The following is a 16,372-nucleotide window of genomic DNA, read 5'->3' as shown; positions in this document are numbered from 1 at the left end:
AAAATTAGAAGCTTAGTAAGAACTATCAAAGTACTTCCTTCTACTGATATATAAGTTATTAGTTTAACAATCTCCCTCTGTTATTTGAAAAGGTTTATTGTCCTAGCTCAAGAGAGTTGGTGGATTCATTACAGCTTGCTTATGTTCTCTTGCTGTACTATTAAAATTCCAACAGAACTAAGTGTGCAGTAATATTAAAGAAATGTTCTTATTTGATTACTTCCCCCACAAAGAAATATTCCCTTTTCCCTCACTGGAAGCTACTTTTGAACTTTAAATTCCTACATGATGTGCACTGAGAGCATTGAAAAATAGATCCTTTAGCAGAAGTACACCTGAATTATTTAGACAGTTCTTCGAACAGTTAACCATTACACACACAGTCTTTGGAGAGTTCAAATATATTTTAATTGAAAGATACGCTGAGCAGTTAAAATATATTTGTGTTAGAATGTATTTTAAAGTATAAGCAGATTTCATGCTAGGTTTAAAGATCTGTACAGCTACGCAGAACAGACACTTAAAAGCAGCTAGTATGAAAACCAAATCCCAAAGTCACACTCCGAGAGAGAACCAAGCATTTGGTAAACCAGAACATCAAAAACTAATTAAAAAGGCAGACAGCACACAAAGAATCAAACCTAAATCTTAAACACACCTTCTTCACAAGTAAGACTGCTGGAACTTCTCATTAGTGGCACATTAAGCAGTTTTTCACTGGCAGACAGAACTGGAATTATTGAAGGGAAGAGATAGCTTGTTTAAACAACTCTTACCAGCAGTACCACAGGACTCTCCACTTCTACTTCACAAGGACCTCCATCCTTGCACTGCTGCGGAGACTCTATAACAAGCTCTTTCTTAGGATTTCTGTTTGTTCTTGCCTGCATTCTTTGATTGAAAATACAAACAGCAGCAAAACCCTATGCTTTTTGGCATCAAAGTAATGAACATGCCAGTGATCCAGTGAAAACAATAGCTTCTTTCCCCAGCACAAGCAGCAGAAAGTACAAACTTGTCCAACTTCTCAGCTGCAGTTTGCTATATCTGTCATGGTGAGAATGCATGACAGACAAAGGCCAGCCCCTAAGCATGTTGTATTCTTCTGGAAAAAAAAAAAAAGGTGGATCCATTTTAATGCCTTAAGGTTACGAGCCAAACAAAAGAGAATGTGCGTTTCTAAAATGACCACGTAATACAGTCCAAGTCTTTTACAGCACTTAAAAAAATCAAAGCTTCAATGTTATTTTTAAATATTTTTATCGTACAAATTAACCACTTTTTGACAATTGGGCCTCTTTAGAAGTACAAAACCCTCAGTATTACTTTTTTTGTTTGTTTTTAAATTAATATCACTTACTCAGGTACTATCAACAACCAGTCACTAACAGAGTACATTCTCAAGGACCAATGCCCCAAACAGATAAGTTGCTTTTGTGGGGGGTATGGTGTGGATGCTCTTTTTAATCTTAGTGCTAAATCAAAAAAAAAAAATTACCTTAACATCAAATTGTCTTCACAGTAAAAATCTTATATACTCTACAAAGATACTAACTCAAAAATGAAACTTAAAAAACCCTCTTTATATCTGCAACTTTTAAGCACCTAACTCTTCAAGTAAACTACTCAGCCTCTCAGTCTCCCTCAGCCTCTCTCCTTGCTCGAGCCAGCTAGCTCACTTGTCTTGCACATTATTAGTGCTCTCAGCTCACTCCTCCCTCCTCAGAACCCTCCAGCACTGTAGACATGCATCACTGATCACCCTCCAAAAACACACTATGAGGACCATGCAACAAAATCTTCACACGTTTTGATTGAAGTCGCTTGAGAGACCTCAGCTCTCTAGCCATGAAGACCATCACCAGGATTTTCTTTTTGCTGGCAGTACAGAACACTGAGGGGTTGTCTCCTTTGTCTTGTGAACAGTTTTCAGAAGCATCTCTTGAGCAAGGCTACACAGTGCTCTGTGGTTTGCATCTCCCATTCCTGTCCTTAACTACAACATAAACTCAAGTCACACTTCAACTTTGCTTCTGTAACCTAATTTACTCTCCTACTATACCATTACTTACAGACACTGTTCAGCATACACACGCTGGCAAAATAAGAGGCAGCAACTTGTATTGGGATCATTTCTGTACAATTCTTTAGTGTAATGCAAAGCAATTTTGTACGCAACCTAGTTGACATTTTTGGTCATTTTGAAGGTCTGACTAACCTAGCTCCCCCAGTGCGCTAGTTTTAGCATATGATTGTATACTAAATTCCTCCTGAAAAAAAAAAAGTGAACTGTGGTGAGCAGTTTTCTCCAGGTTTTCAGAGGGGTGTTTTGGTTTTCCCTTTGTTTCTTTTTAACACTAATGAGTTGCAGCTTCCACATGCACAAACCTCAGTAGCTGTATTTACCAAGCAAAAATACATCTGAGAGAAAATTCAACTCCCCAGAGAAGCACATCCCTATTTTAGACTCCCTGTCCACTACAGCAACCAGACAGCTGTGGAAACTGAGCCACCAGTTCCATTCAGTTCTCAAATCTGCTCCACTTTTTTGGACAGTTAATTATCTGTTCAATATAACTGACATCCTAAATTTAATGACACAAATTTTTGTCTATTCTCTAATAGAACAGAAAGTCACCTTAATCTGCAGAAAGCTGACCAAGTTGTGAAGAAGCACAAATATCCTCTTTTACTGTATTTTTAAGAAGGCAACTTCAGGTACTGGTTCCTTACCCTTCAGACCTAACATAAGATCTTAATATCCTTTTCTCTTCCCCTTGTCTCTGCTCTCACATCTGCATAAGATATTGTTATTTCAGCTTACTAAAATTGTGAAATTGAGTCTGACAAAGAGTTTGCCCATCCCATCAACAATGCAAGTGCATTTCTAATAAGTGGACTGAAAGAAATACTAAAATTAACTATTAGTCAAGATATAATTATTTCCTGTGCTTCTTTCTTTTTCTGTAGGAAAAACAAGTTCAATGCATTTACTTTTTAAGCAGTCTCTCTAATATGTAGACACCAAACTCTAGAAAACCATACTCTATAAAGCTTCTTTAAGAGTTAAGAAGGAAACTATCAGTTTAGTCAAATTTACAAAAACAGATCTTCCTGTGTAAATCAAGGCAGACAATAGTTCAAGAACATTTAGTTACATTTACTTTTATTTTGCACCAGCCCCTTTTGTTTTCAGAAAACGGAAGTACAGAACAGCTTAGACTAAATTATACCATTACTTGAGGATGCAGCTGCCAAACAGGAATTTGTTTCATTGAGGTGGGCTGCAATTATACTTAAATTCAACCAGAAATGCACAGCCTTATTATGCACAAGGTACTTCAAAACACACTAATAGAGACTTTAAAGTATCATACATTTTAAATAGTATTTCTTCTGGATAATGTAAAAAAGAATTCTACTTTTAAAGCTGCAACATTGTTTTATCCTGGTCAGCTACTTCCCTTGAATGCATCTGGATTACTTTAATTCGGTATAAATATGATTTTCTTTCCCCATTATTCTCCCTATTCTCAAAATAGGATGAGACACAAGAAGAAAGCCAACATTGTTCTAACATCAGTTTAAGGATACAGAAGTTATTTTTTCCTACTGAATGGTTAATGTAATTTCTAGCTTGCATTTCATTAGCACACATATACCATTACAGGAGATTCTTTTATTTAACAACAACAAATGTGTGAAGCAGTACCTCCAGAGCTACATACTGCATGAAATAGACCTTAATTGCTCAATTGATATATATTTCCAACATTTATTTTCTACTGAGGACTTAGTGATTAACTCAATAATTTAATTCACAAAAAAACCCAGAGGGGGATGGGGGCAGACAGACAAAAAAAAAAAAAACACAATACACCAAACATGAGAGATACTGCTTAGTCAGGCACTACACAGTCAAAAAAGGTAAGTTACTTTAATAAAGAGGTGTATTAGAAATTTTTACCAATAACACATCATGATTCAAGAAGTGAAAGATGAAAAATAGGACTTTTAAGACATGCTGAAAATTTATCCTCTTATTGCATGACCTGTAGTTTTAAACCATTTAACTGAAAAAAAAAAAAAAAAAAAAAAAAGGAAAGAAAATATACTGCCCAATTTGTTGTATCAGGCAGTTACCTGAATAAGGCTCAACAGAGAATCCAGGAAAATAATGCATGTACAAAAAGAATGTCACTGTACAAAAGTAATTCAACTGCATTTCTAACATGTCTTCCCCAAAATTGCAGGAAATTACCAGCCAAAGAAAGACCTATTGGCAAAATAACTCAGATTATATGGAAACAATGGATTTCATCTTTTTACAAACACAGTGGCTTGAAGGACTTCCCACGGTACTTTTAACAACAGTACTGTTCATATTCTTTCCAATAGCCAAATAGTTGGCTCCCTTCTTGCATTATTTACCCTTCAGGAATTACCAATGTAATTACAAAATTACATAGGTAAAAGAGTTCTCCATATTCCCAGCATACCTTAGTGATTCATCCAGCAAATTTGCTGCCTAAAAGACAAGTTCCCTGCATATACCCTCTTTTTTCTTCATGTCACTTTCCACTCCAAGAGCTTGCTTTCCTAATGCACAATACCACATAATGAAGAGAAGTAAGTGATAGAAAGGAACAGGCAGCATAAGAGAATTTCCCTGAACTTCAGTGGAGGAAAGGATAACTACCCAGCCTCACTGCAGGAACAAACTAAAATCTGAGTAGTTTGGTTTAATGACACTTCTTTTACTCCAAATTCCAGTTACAATCTGCATCAAGATCACTAAACCCTAGAGTGGCCAATATCAGCATTCACTAAATCTACCAGCTATAATTACAGCCATCAAACTTGTCTCTGTTAGCTGTTCTAGAGAAAGATCTGTTGCTTAACTTGTAGTAACTGAGGTGAGGAAGGGAGGAAAGAACAATCTTGCTGTAGGCTTGCATCCCCTGCATATGTGAAAACACCTGTTCCCTACTCCTTTGTGCCTCTTTCAATTCCCTGGCAACTCACAGCATCTCTCAACAAATAACTTTCAAAAATTAGAAGGATGGATGACTGCAGGGGTTTTGAGGCTTTGTTTGGGGGTGGGGGTGGGTTTTTTTGGTTGGCTGGATTTTGGGTTCAGTTGGGTTTTTAAGGCAGTAGCTCATATGAAAATATGGATCCACTTTAGCAGAATGACAAGCACCATTAAAAGTCAATACTTTTTCCTCTCATCTGTATTAGTAAGAGATACTCCAGCACTGCCCTCCCACACTTGGCAGCCTGCCTTGAAGCTGTATTAAAGGCATAACATTTTACATGTCAGTGGAAGATTCAGTGTTGCAGCCATACATATCTTAATACTGCTGAGTTTCATAAGAGACCAACAGATATGCGCTTGCCCCTGAATATATTCACGAATTCAAGAGAAAGGCTCAGCCAGCTGACAGCAGATGGAATGCAGCATGCAATTCACCTGGCAATTCCCTGCCATACACACTACATCCAGATGAAATCTGAATTGAATGAATTCACAAGAAATTAAAATGAAGTCACAAGAAAGTCAGTTAGGAAGATTCATTCCTCCTCCACAAACATATAACTTGCAGACCCACCAATAGAGAGTATATTCTCTAGCAAGGTACAAGGAAAAAAATAAAGCACAAGACAGATATGGGTGTGCTACATATTACATAACTTTTCATGTTGTCAACTCTATAAACTAAGAGACTCATATTCCACTGTCTTTCCTTGGTAAAGCAAGAATTATGCCCATTCTGGAATAGGTAGAATCATCATCCCTCTTTGAAGAGTGATCTCTTTACATCAAAATAAATCATACAAATCTCAAATTTTGCATTACAATTAAAATTACTCTCAAAACATTATTTTTAGGAAGACAGTCAAGTAGCCTGGACAGGACAAAGATGCTGAGACACCACATAGAAGAAGTCTCTATCATAAGTAGGTTCTATTGATGAAAAAAGCTAACACCAATGTACATGTCTGTATTATTTCTCAGGAAGCTGGAATAAAAAAACCTATCTGCCTGTTTTAGTGGCAGCATAAAGCTATAAGATTCTCCCAGTAGGTGCCTCCAACAATAATGCTTCTGCACAATGCATTTTTTTTAAAAGCTCTTTGTTGCATGGAATAAGAATTTGGCTAAAATTGTTAACAGCAACATTCCATAGCTCATTACTATCCTTCAGGTAGACATTACTAACTGTCCTATAAGATAAAGCACCTTAGTTCGAACACTCTATGACAAATGCAAACTGTTTAAAACCATAGCAGAGCTAAGCAAAATATAGATTAACTCAAGTATTGTCCGTGTCACACTTTTGCATACTGTTACCTATTAAGTATCAACTTAAAAGTGCACTTGCTTGACTAACCAATTTCATAGTGACCAATTAATTTCATACCATCTTAATACACATCCTGTTTTCAGGAAAAACCTGACTTCCTTAGGTCCCAAGGTAAAGAAATGAAATAAGAGAAAAAAAAATATATCAGTAGAATTTAGTCAGAATAGGAAACTTCAAGATTAAAATTGTATTTTTTGTGATTAAGGTTGTGTTGGTTGGGTTTTTTTTTTTAACTCCAGACATTTTGCTTGCTTTCAAAGAGGATATCCAGCGCCCCCCGCCCCAGATCCCCTGCTGCTATATTCAAAGGGAACATCTTTTCTGCTTGGATGCAACCTAACACCGTATTTTTGGGGTCAGATATCTTTCTGTGCTAGTCCAGCCTATATTGTCATGGATGAACAATGGCTTACGCATGTAGACTTGACCAACTATCCTCAGATAATTTTTCCTGAAGATAAAATGTTTAATCTTATTTTTTGCATGCCAGTGCACTGAGTGCCTGTCAACCTATTCCTGATATTCCTCCCATGTGCACCTTTTGAAGAAGTATATTTGCTGCAGGAACTACACATTCAGTGAATTTGGGCTGCAATTTCCCCTACTGAGAGGACAGAGATGGTCATTCAAGCATTCTTCTCAAAAGAGTCTAATGAAAGGTCAAACAAAAAAGTCTACAGAAACCATCAGGAGATGTAGCCAAAACTACAAGTCAGCACATAAGACACCAGGTATTTATTCACCCAAAGCAGTAAGATGAAAGAAGGTAAAAGAAGTGCTCTCATTCAAGTAACCCATGAAAAACTATATTAGATGCTGTAGTCATACATGTCTGTGTCTTCCTTAGTAAGAGGCCTAATGAAGTCTAATGCTCCAGTTGCTGATGAATAAAAGCCACTTGTAATAAAGTTGCAAGCTGAAGCAAGTTATGAGTGAAATAACAGACTAAGTCATACAAATTATGTGCACAGCATTAGGGAATTGCTGCATATGATGTTTAAGCCCATTAAAAAAAAAAAAAAACACCAAACACCAACTTCCACTTACTCAGCAGAATTACTTCCTTAGAACTCTTTTATATATTTCTATTTTCTTTCTACTAAGCTTCTCTATTTAAACAAGTTCATATTAATTTGTTAATTCAGACAGCAAGAACAGACCTCAGTATAAGGCCTTTTAATAAATGAACATTTTAAGGTTTATTTTAAACACATCACATGTTAAATCAAGAAAAGTAATTTTTGAAAAATCATATAATTCAATGTTATTCTGAAATTAAAATATTTGCAACTTGAATGTCTACTGTGGAGTTATTTCCAGAATTACACAGCTCACTGCTGCCATTAATCAATCTTACATGGACAGACTTTGATATCAGTTGAAGATGTCACAGTTTATTAATAAACCAAATGACTCATGAGCAACACAAAGAGCAATCACACAAAAACTCAATAACACCTAACAATGATGTTGCTGTCAGCTCAATAAGTGACATGGACTAAGAAACTGCAGTTACTAAAATATAAGGTTAGTGGTTCTGTTTCTGGCAAATACATAAATCTATCCTGTTAAAAGCTGGACATACAACATTTCAGATGCTTCTTGGAAATTGTGTAAGCATAAATTAACAGTTATTCAAATTAAGGATATTTCCAGATCAGACAAAAATTAGAAGACTACTTAAAATTATTAGTCCACATCTTGCACACACTACAGCTACTAAACTACCTTGAAGCAGGTTTACCAAACTACAAGGTTCTAAAGATGAATGAGAGAAATGACAGTGTTGAATAGGCCATTAGAAGCAAAAAGCAGAAAACATTTCATGCATGGAAAAAAACCAAGTTGCTTTCTGCAATTTTCAGACAAATATAAAGAAAAAAACCTGTTAATGTCCTTCAGCACAGTCTGTCTCACTTAGAATTTTCTAGCTCCCCCATCAGCATTACTAGCACACTCACCTAGCCTCTTCCTTCACTGAATATTTCAAGGGGTTTATTAGAAAAACCCAAACTTTTAAGATGTTGTTAGTTTTATTGTCACCACATCATTTTCCCTTGCTCATTTTCCATCTTTGTCTACCATCTGAAACAGCTGTTTAGGCCCCAAACCATACAGTAACACTTCACCCTTATTGTATAACCAATGACTATATGATTACAAAAAAAGAAAAAAAAAAAAAAAAAAGGAATTTCAAAGGCCACAAAAAAACTCTTAACTCTCAAAAAAAAGGCCATGAAAAAACTCTCCTAACTCTAAGATATTGCAACACAGCAGAAATAACATGTAATATCATGCTGAGAATGGATTAAAAAAACACATAGGAAAATCAAAACAAAACAATGTACATCAAGCATACAAGCTACTATTTTGAAACCATATCCTTCCATTTAGTACAAAATTAAGCAATTTAGAATGTTTTCTCAATATTTGCAGAAAATAAAAATGCCCTAGGTAGACAGACATTTTGGGAAAACACATTTTCATTAATTTTGATGCAACTTTTAATAGCATCTCAAACTAAATTTAATCTTTTACTAAAACACTGATTTTTATCCAAGTGGACCTAAGGACCCTAAGAGATCCTGTGTTCTAGCAAGATAAAGTGTATATGACAGGCTAGAAATGTTCCCAAAGATAAGTTATAGCATTTTCATTGCAAGTTTGAATTCCATCAGTTGGATATAAATAAACTGTACTCCTGAGAAGACATTCTCACCCAGGCTTCAGTTTACCTTTCCTTCAAGCAGTCAAAAGAGCAGACCTGCTTCAGATAAAACTTTAATTAGATTTAATTAAATGTTAGATAAAACCTCCTGACCTTTGGATTACAGGGTAAATAAGAGAAATGTATGCTAAATCAACTACTTCTGCCTCCTTATTTCTTCACAGAACAGATTTTTCCTTCAAGGCTAACTACTTCCCGAGAGCTTTCTTTTCACAAGAAATTTTCACAGATTTTCAACACTGGTTTTGCAGTGTGTTGCAATGTGTTCTTAAATTAAAGGACTCCCTGAAAGTCACTGGTGTTTTGACAACAGCTCTATATCAGGAGATATTTGATCCAAAATAGCTGAACAGACCAGATACCAGGTACAGCCAAAAAGGCACAGGTAAGAAATTGCAGCTTGAATATGTGTTACAGCACAAACAAATTGGTGAAGCCATACACCCAACTTGCATTTGTTGCAACAACCACCAGAATGAAAGAAAACACAGCGAAGTGACACACTGTTCTCTCTTTTGGTCTCGGCCATACAGCTGCTCTTCAGACAAGAGGATTTCTGCAGTCTTCACTTCCTTGCACGGCTTCTTCGTGAGAAGCAAGGAAGGTAATCTCTCCTCCTGAAAGCCACCCCCTCTTCAGAAGAGGTAGAGCTGGCCAAATGAGCTTTTCTAGCAGAGAGTACAAAAATTATCTAATTTAAGAGTTCTATGTATATACTTAGATGAGTTTCATAAAATCACTTGTCATTTTTGCCAGGACTGCAGTACCTTCTCCCCTCTTCCCACTCTTCAGAGAATCCTGCTTTCCACACTTCAGGGGCAAGTCACAGTAGCAACTGCTCCCCAGCTGCGGACAACATCTCAGAAAGCAATAGCCAGTGCCAGTTGGGATTATCAAGAGTGTGACCTTTTAATGAAGTCCCTTTTTTTCTTGTAAAATTCTGACTTTTGTTCTTATGTACTACACTAGTCCAGTACAATGAGTAGGAAGTCATTCTGACCTCTCAATTCCACACACTCTTCCACATTGACCTTCACGTATTTATCTCATGCAGAAACTCATCTTGATCTGCTACTTCCAGATAAACCAAGCTGACAAAGCCATACAGGAAAATCCAAAACCACAGTATCATTATTTAAAAGCATCTAGATATTGCAGAGGTAAAAAAAACCAAAACTAAGTGACAGATGTGGAACTTCGGTTGTAAACAGCAGACTAAGCATATTTTGTGCTTAATCTTGCCCATTTGCAAACCAATTCTGTAAGGCTAAATTAAAGAGAAAGTATTGCTGGAACAATACCACATGAAACAAAGACAGAGGAAAAAAAAATTTCACTGCAACCTCCAAGTTTCAGTAATTCATGTTACATTTTGAAAAAAAGTATTTCTTCATTCACTCATCTAACTCTACACAGAATTTAAGCTCAGAAAAGGCATTAGGGCTTAAATTCAATGGAGAATAAAAGTTAATGAAAGTATTCATTGTCCAGAGTTTAACAAATGTCTAATAACTGTCTGTATGAGTCTAACATAGTGTTAGACATGAGTAAAAATGGCTAACAGTGTAAAAAGGCTTCTAATACCTAGAGGAAGCCATTTTATTTTTAATATCAAACCATATTAAGAATTTATAAGACACAATACTATCATGAAGCATAATATACATACTGTAAGTTATTTTAAGCATGTGAAGACAGTTCAGATTATTCTTGTATTCTTTCCTGGAATCTTATATGTGTGCATCCATGTACAAAAATATGTGTGTGTGCATACACACACATACACACTTAATTTTTCTTATATTTGAGTTCAGCAAGAAAGGACCTGAACAGCATAAAGACAACAAAGCTTTGTGAAATTTCCGTAGGCTTTCCATAACTGCAATTGCACAGCATGGGTACGCCAGCAAGCACTACAAGCTTGTCAAAATCTGTGCAGTTATTTCAGTTACCACACCCCTCTTATACCAACTATCTAGGCAGTGACAAAGCAATTAACAAGTAACCCTAAATTATTTTAAATAAATATTTAAATCCTTAATTAGCCCAATTCTTAAGCACAAAGTGCACATAAGCTATTGCAATTCCACCCCCTCAAGCCTAAATGCAATACATCTGACGCACAAATGCGTCATTAACCTGGGGGGTACAAAGAAGACAGTCTCACTTTAAAGCCCATTTTCTTTGCACCAGGCAACACCTAAAAAAGCCTTGGAGAGCAAAGCAGGTTCAGAAACCAGTTATTACTCCCTTTAACCATTTTTTTCTTCTAGAATGCTCCTGTACCCCTTTCAGTAAGTTAAACAGAAAGAGAATCGTTTCATAGAAAAAGAAGAAAATGTACTCAAATCCATCTGAAAAAAATAAACCTTAAATCCTGGGTTACTGTTTTCCCAACAATGCATTCCTTAGTTTTTCCAAATAACGTAATCATCTGTTGTTCTTCAATTGAAGTGCCAAATACATTCCAGGAGTATGTTTAGAAAGATCTAACAACAGACAATCTTCTATAACAAGGCTCTTTATGGAGTGCAGATTCTTCAAAGCTATCAGTACAAATCTAAATGATATAATGAATATGAATACGAATCCTAAGCTTTAACATTACAGCTTCATGCACACACGTGTTACATGTCACATACATGCACTAACATCCTACAATATCAGGACAAAGTATGTTCATGTCTGTACATAGTAGATGTTAAATAAACATGGTATCTTGTTTTTAGTTTAGCTTTCAATTAGCAGATAAAATTATTAATGAAACAAGTTTGTATTTACCAGGCATGAATGAATCAATATTCCTGAATCTTCATTTGGCAAGCTGAATGCTGTGTATTCAAGGGCATTGTTTTCCCCTTGCTGCTTGCAAATATAACCACAGTTTCTCTCAAAAACCGTACGAATGCCTTTAAACAGAACCACGCTTGTAGTGCAACCCATTCCAAATCTGTTGAATTTTGCATTTCTAGCAGCCCTGATTGCATTTGCAGAATGTCTTCTTCCTTTGCTCGACTCTAATAATTTTCCTGTGTTTCACAGAAATATTTCTTTGTACAATCTTCATTATGTCCGACATTTAGTATGTTCCTTGACTAAAAACCATCAGCTACTGAAATGTAATCCTATTTGCTTAAGCCAAACACTGCCAAAAATCCAGCCGCAGAAGATGAAAATCAGAGGGTGAGGAAAAGCAAAAGATACCTCAACTGCAGAAGATAGAAGGCTTTCAGCATGTGCTATACTCCGCAACACAGATGAAAAGATATTCCAGAGGGTCAGGGAAAGAGCTCCTATATTTCAGAGATCCTTAGAACATAATCAAAGATGAAAGGAAACTGCAAAGATACTGCTGCAGCTTCTGCTGCCAGCCACAAAGAATCCTCATCTGCTGCAAGAAAGCACTCTCCCAGAATGCTTAGCAAAGAGTTCGTACTGGCAAACATTTCTTTGCTTGACCTAAATGTGCTTTTTAGTGTTTAACACAAAAAACTTCAAAATAAAAAAACTCAGAATATGAAAGGAAAATTCTTAAATCACTGCTGCTATGGGAAAAAACCCCAATGTTTTACATAAACCTACTTCAATCAAATCTACGTGTTATCAGCAGGCTACTATCAGTTCAGGCAAACCACAAGGGAGCTGAGGGCTGTCTTCACTTTTTTCTTTCTTCCTCACATGTAAAGTGATCAGTGAGTTCCCACCTGCCAGAAACTGACTTTATCTAGTCCTTGATCACAAATAGTTAATAGTCAGAAAAAAAAACACAAACAAAAAAAGAACATAGCTGAGTATCTAGTTCAGATCAGCATCCACATCTAAAGCAAAAATCCAGAATAATATTTAAAATACATAAATTTCTTGGGTTTATAATGAATCACACCTATACTGATTTAATTTATCACTACAGGTTCCTACTCCACATACTGTACTGGTATCTGTCTTACAGGTATGTAAATATCTTTGAAATGTTCATTTTTTTAAAACTACTTTTAAGGGCAAGGAATTTGAAAAAAAATAACTGCCTCAATCCACACCATTACAGTATCACCCTGTCAGAGATTACTGATTAGTTTTATATTTCTGCTAAACCGAAAGTATTGAGACATATTTACTTATTTACTTACAAAATTGTAAAACTAGATGAAAGTCAACTTACAAACTCAAAACTGTTGCAATAGAGATAAAATAAACTCAATTAAAAACTTAAGTAAAACATGAAGGGAGACTATAAACAAATTAATGATCTCAGCTACAGGTTTGCCCCCATGCAAATTAACTTAACTAAATACTTGCATGTATAATGAGACATTCAGAAGAAAAATTTAAGATTTATTAGCATTTTTCCCTAACATCTGGCTAGTTAATACATCTCAGTATGCTTCTCATTACATTTCTAACCTAAATACACCATAATAACATGCAGACACATTGATTTAAAAAAAAAAAAAATCAATATTTGACAGCAATCCAAGTAGTTCCTGCCAGTCCCATATTCTCAAAGGCAGCAGTTAGCACATTACACATATTGTAAGAAATATAAACTGTGTTAAAGCAGTTCTGCTAATAGGGAATAGCTTTTTGTGGGGAGAGAAAAAAAGTGGTAACTGAAGAATTCGGCATAAATTCTACCCTGAGGGGCAAAGATACTTCATACATAACCATGAACCTTGCACAGCCATGTCTCTGTACCTTCTCTCTACCCATCCTACCTTCTTTGAAAACAAGAAGCAGGTCAGTGAGTGAAACACTCTGCTCTGTTCACTAAGGTTGGATAAAGACATCCTTGCAAGCTTGTGCGGGAAAATAGTAATGGGAATTATCATGGAAGGCACTCCCAAAAAATAGATTCAAGGTAACTGTTTCTAGTGCAGAAACCCATTTCATTTCCATCTAGAATATAGAATTAGAGAGACCTGACAAAGTTCAGGTTCCAAACATGATAGCAAAAGTTAAGAGATCATTAAAGGAAAGCACTGTTCAGAGGGTTTTTCATTAAGTTTCAGGGACTTAATAATACAAAATGCTTCTAGAAAAAAAAAAAAAAAGTAGCTCATGCCTTAAGAGAGTATGAGAACAATAAATGAGTTTACAACAAATTATGCACTAGACTGTTCCTTCAAATGCCTAGAAAAATGACCTCACTTTCAAAACACTAGGTAAGGTGTAGAGAAACAGGAAGACAAAAATACTTTATTTGGAAAGACTGTTATGAGTTCATAACAGAATCATAGACTAAGTCAGGATGGAAGTGACCCTGGGAAGTGTTCTAATTCAAACCCCATTAAGAGCAAATTTAATAACAATTATATTTTGAATAGATCAGCATCATGTTTCTATACTATTTTAGAAAAGGCAACTGAAACTGACTTGGGTCAACATAGTAGTAGCAACAATGACATAAAAACAATTCCACATAGAGCTTGAAGGGGAAATAAATACAGGGACATGAGGCATGGGAAGAAACCACAGGGATGAGGAGTTTGACCAGATGCTTAAATATTAATATTATAAGAAATCTTAATAGTATGCAATGTAAAGCAATCTGCCAAAGCAGAGTTTTTCCTAAAACATTCATTTGGTGCAAAGTGGAAGTTTCCAGCTTCACTAAGGAGATTTCTGCAACAGTAATCAGCAACCACACTGCACAAGCAGTGAACATCCAGACAGAAATGTGACACAAGGTAATACTGTCCATTACAGAACATCTCAAAGTGAAACAGGAGGCTGGAATAGTTCTTGTAAAGGTCTGACAGAACTTTACCAGTTGAAGAGAGCTAAAATACAGCCTAAAGTAGGTAAAAGTCTTAATCTAATGATAAAAAAAATTTAAAAAAAAAAAACCAAACCACAGAACAAAAAAATCAACATATGAACAAGTCCAGACTGTACATCATAGGAGCAGCAAGGTAGATATCATCAACTGCCTTTAGCCAAGCCTGGGTTATGAAAAGGTCTTCTTCCATAAGGAAGAATGGAGGAGAAGAAAGAAAGGCTGTAAAGAGGAGAGATCATTAATGCCTATCTTCTCTTGGTTTGTGTCAAAGGGTCTGCACAAGAAAGCATCCAGCCTTACGAAGAGCTATTTTAGTATATATTGCTAATATTACAATCCTAAGCCAAACCAACTGATTTATAGGGTAGCAACAAGCTCCTCCTTGCTATATGCTATATTGAATCCATACTGACTGTGCTATGAGATTCCCAAAGACAGAAAGCTTAATTAATTGTGTTAGCTCCAAGTTGTTCACAATCATATCTTTTTGAGATGTGGTCTCTTGGACAGGTAATAAAGAAGCTCTAGCTGCCCTCCAAAAAAATGCTGAGAACTATTTAATAGTATAGTTACACAATTGCTATAAGGATCTAACCACCAGTCTTCCTCTGATTACAGCAAATGCCTAATAATCACTTTTTGCTTGGGAACTGGAGGACTTTACATCAACATGTTAAGCAACCCTTTGACAAACAAATGAGTTGCAACAAGAATAATCACACAGGTACAAAGTAAACGTGCTAGAAATCAGACTGTTCTAAACAACATTTACAAGTTCTCATTTGACATTTCCCACATCTTTAGGGAATCATTACCTGGATTGACTTAAAATCTTCAGGAGATCCTATAAAATTCTCATTGACAAAATGAGAACTTATTAGAGGCACCTAGACAGAAATTGAACAGTTGAGAATACAGATCAAACTAGCGAGACCTTCCAGTCAAAGGTGTTACTACAAAACAACATGGACATTCTGTCTTCAGACATGCCATCACTAGAGCAAAACATTTCATAAAGACACCAGCCCATATCTGCAAGAGAGCATACTTCAGGCAGGATTGAAGCATCTAGGTCCTAGCATAAGAGCCACAAAAATGTCCTTGATCTCTTAAAATATTAGAAGTAGGTACTTACATTTTTATCTACAAAGTTGTTCTTAATATTTAACATGCCCAAACTGATGCCATCTTGACAGGAATGAACATCTGGTTCCTTAGAGATCTTGGATGGAGATGGTAGGACTGGATGATCCTCAAGGTCTTTTCCAACCTAGATGATTCTGTAATTCTGGAATCTTAACACATCCTGACTGAATTCAGCTTTTCACAAAATATGACAGTATTTGTAGGTGGAACCCCACCTTCCATTGGCAGCTGGCTGTATATTGGCTCAAAATGTAAGAAATGTGGGCCTAAAGACTCGTCAGCCCAAAAAGATTAAAACCGACATCACATCACTCTTTGGAATGCCTTAGCAACCAGATGATAGCATATCTAAGC

At 36.0% G+C, this 16,372-nt stretch overlaps 1 protein-coding gene across 17 annotated transcripts in view; it reads right to left on the bottom strand.

Moving 5' to 3' along the window:
* The window catches only part of DOCK9 (dedicator of cytokinesis 9), a 132,418-nt gene that overhangs the window by 102,600 nt on the left and 13,446 nt on the right, over positions 1-16,372 (bottom strand). For 6 of the 17 annotated variants that reach the window (XM_074911037.1, XM_074911068.1, XM_074911077.1 and 3 more), the window contains exon 1: positions 777-973. The exons of 10 other annotated variants lie outside the window; for them this stretch is intronic. In XM_074911037.1, coding sequence (XP_074767138.1) covers positions 777-890 — 114 coding nt within the window. In that variant the 5' untranslated portion in view covers positions 891-973. Of the gene's footprint in view, positions 1-776; positions 974-11,877; positions 12,366-16,372 lie in introns of those variants that run through there. One more of the 17 variants, XM_074911098.1, reaches the window with a different exon arrangement.

This window comes from Athene noctua, chromosome 1 (genome assembly GCF_965140245.1).
Source record: "Athene noctua chromosome 1, bAthNoc1.hap1.1, whole genome shotgun sequence".
Taxonomy (NCBI): Eukaryota; Metazoa; Chordata; class Aves; order Strigiformes; family Strigidae; genus Athene; species Athene noctua.
The sequence above is the reverse complement of the archived record's forward strand: the minus strand, read 5'-3'. Positions and strand labels throughout refer to the sequence as shown.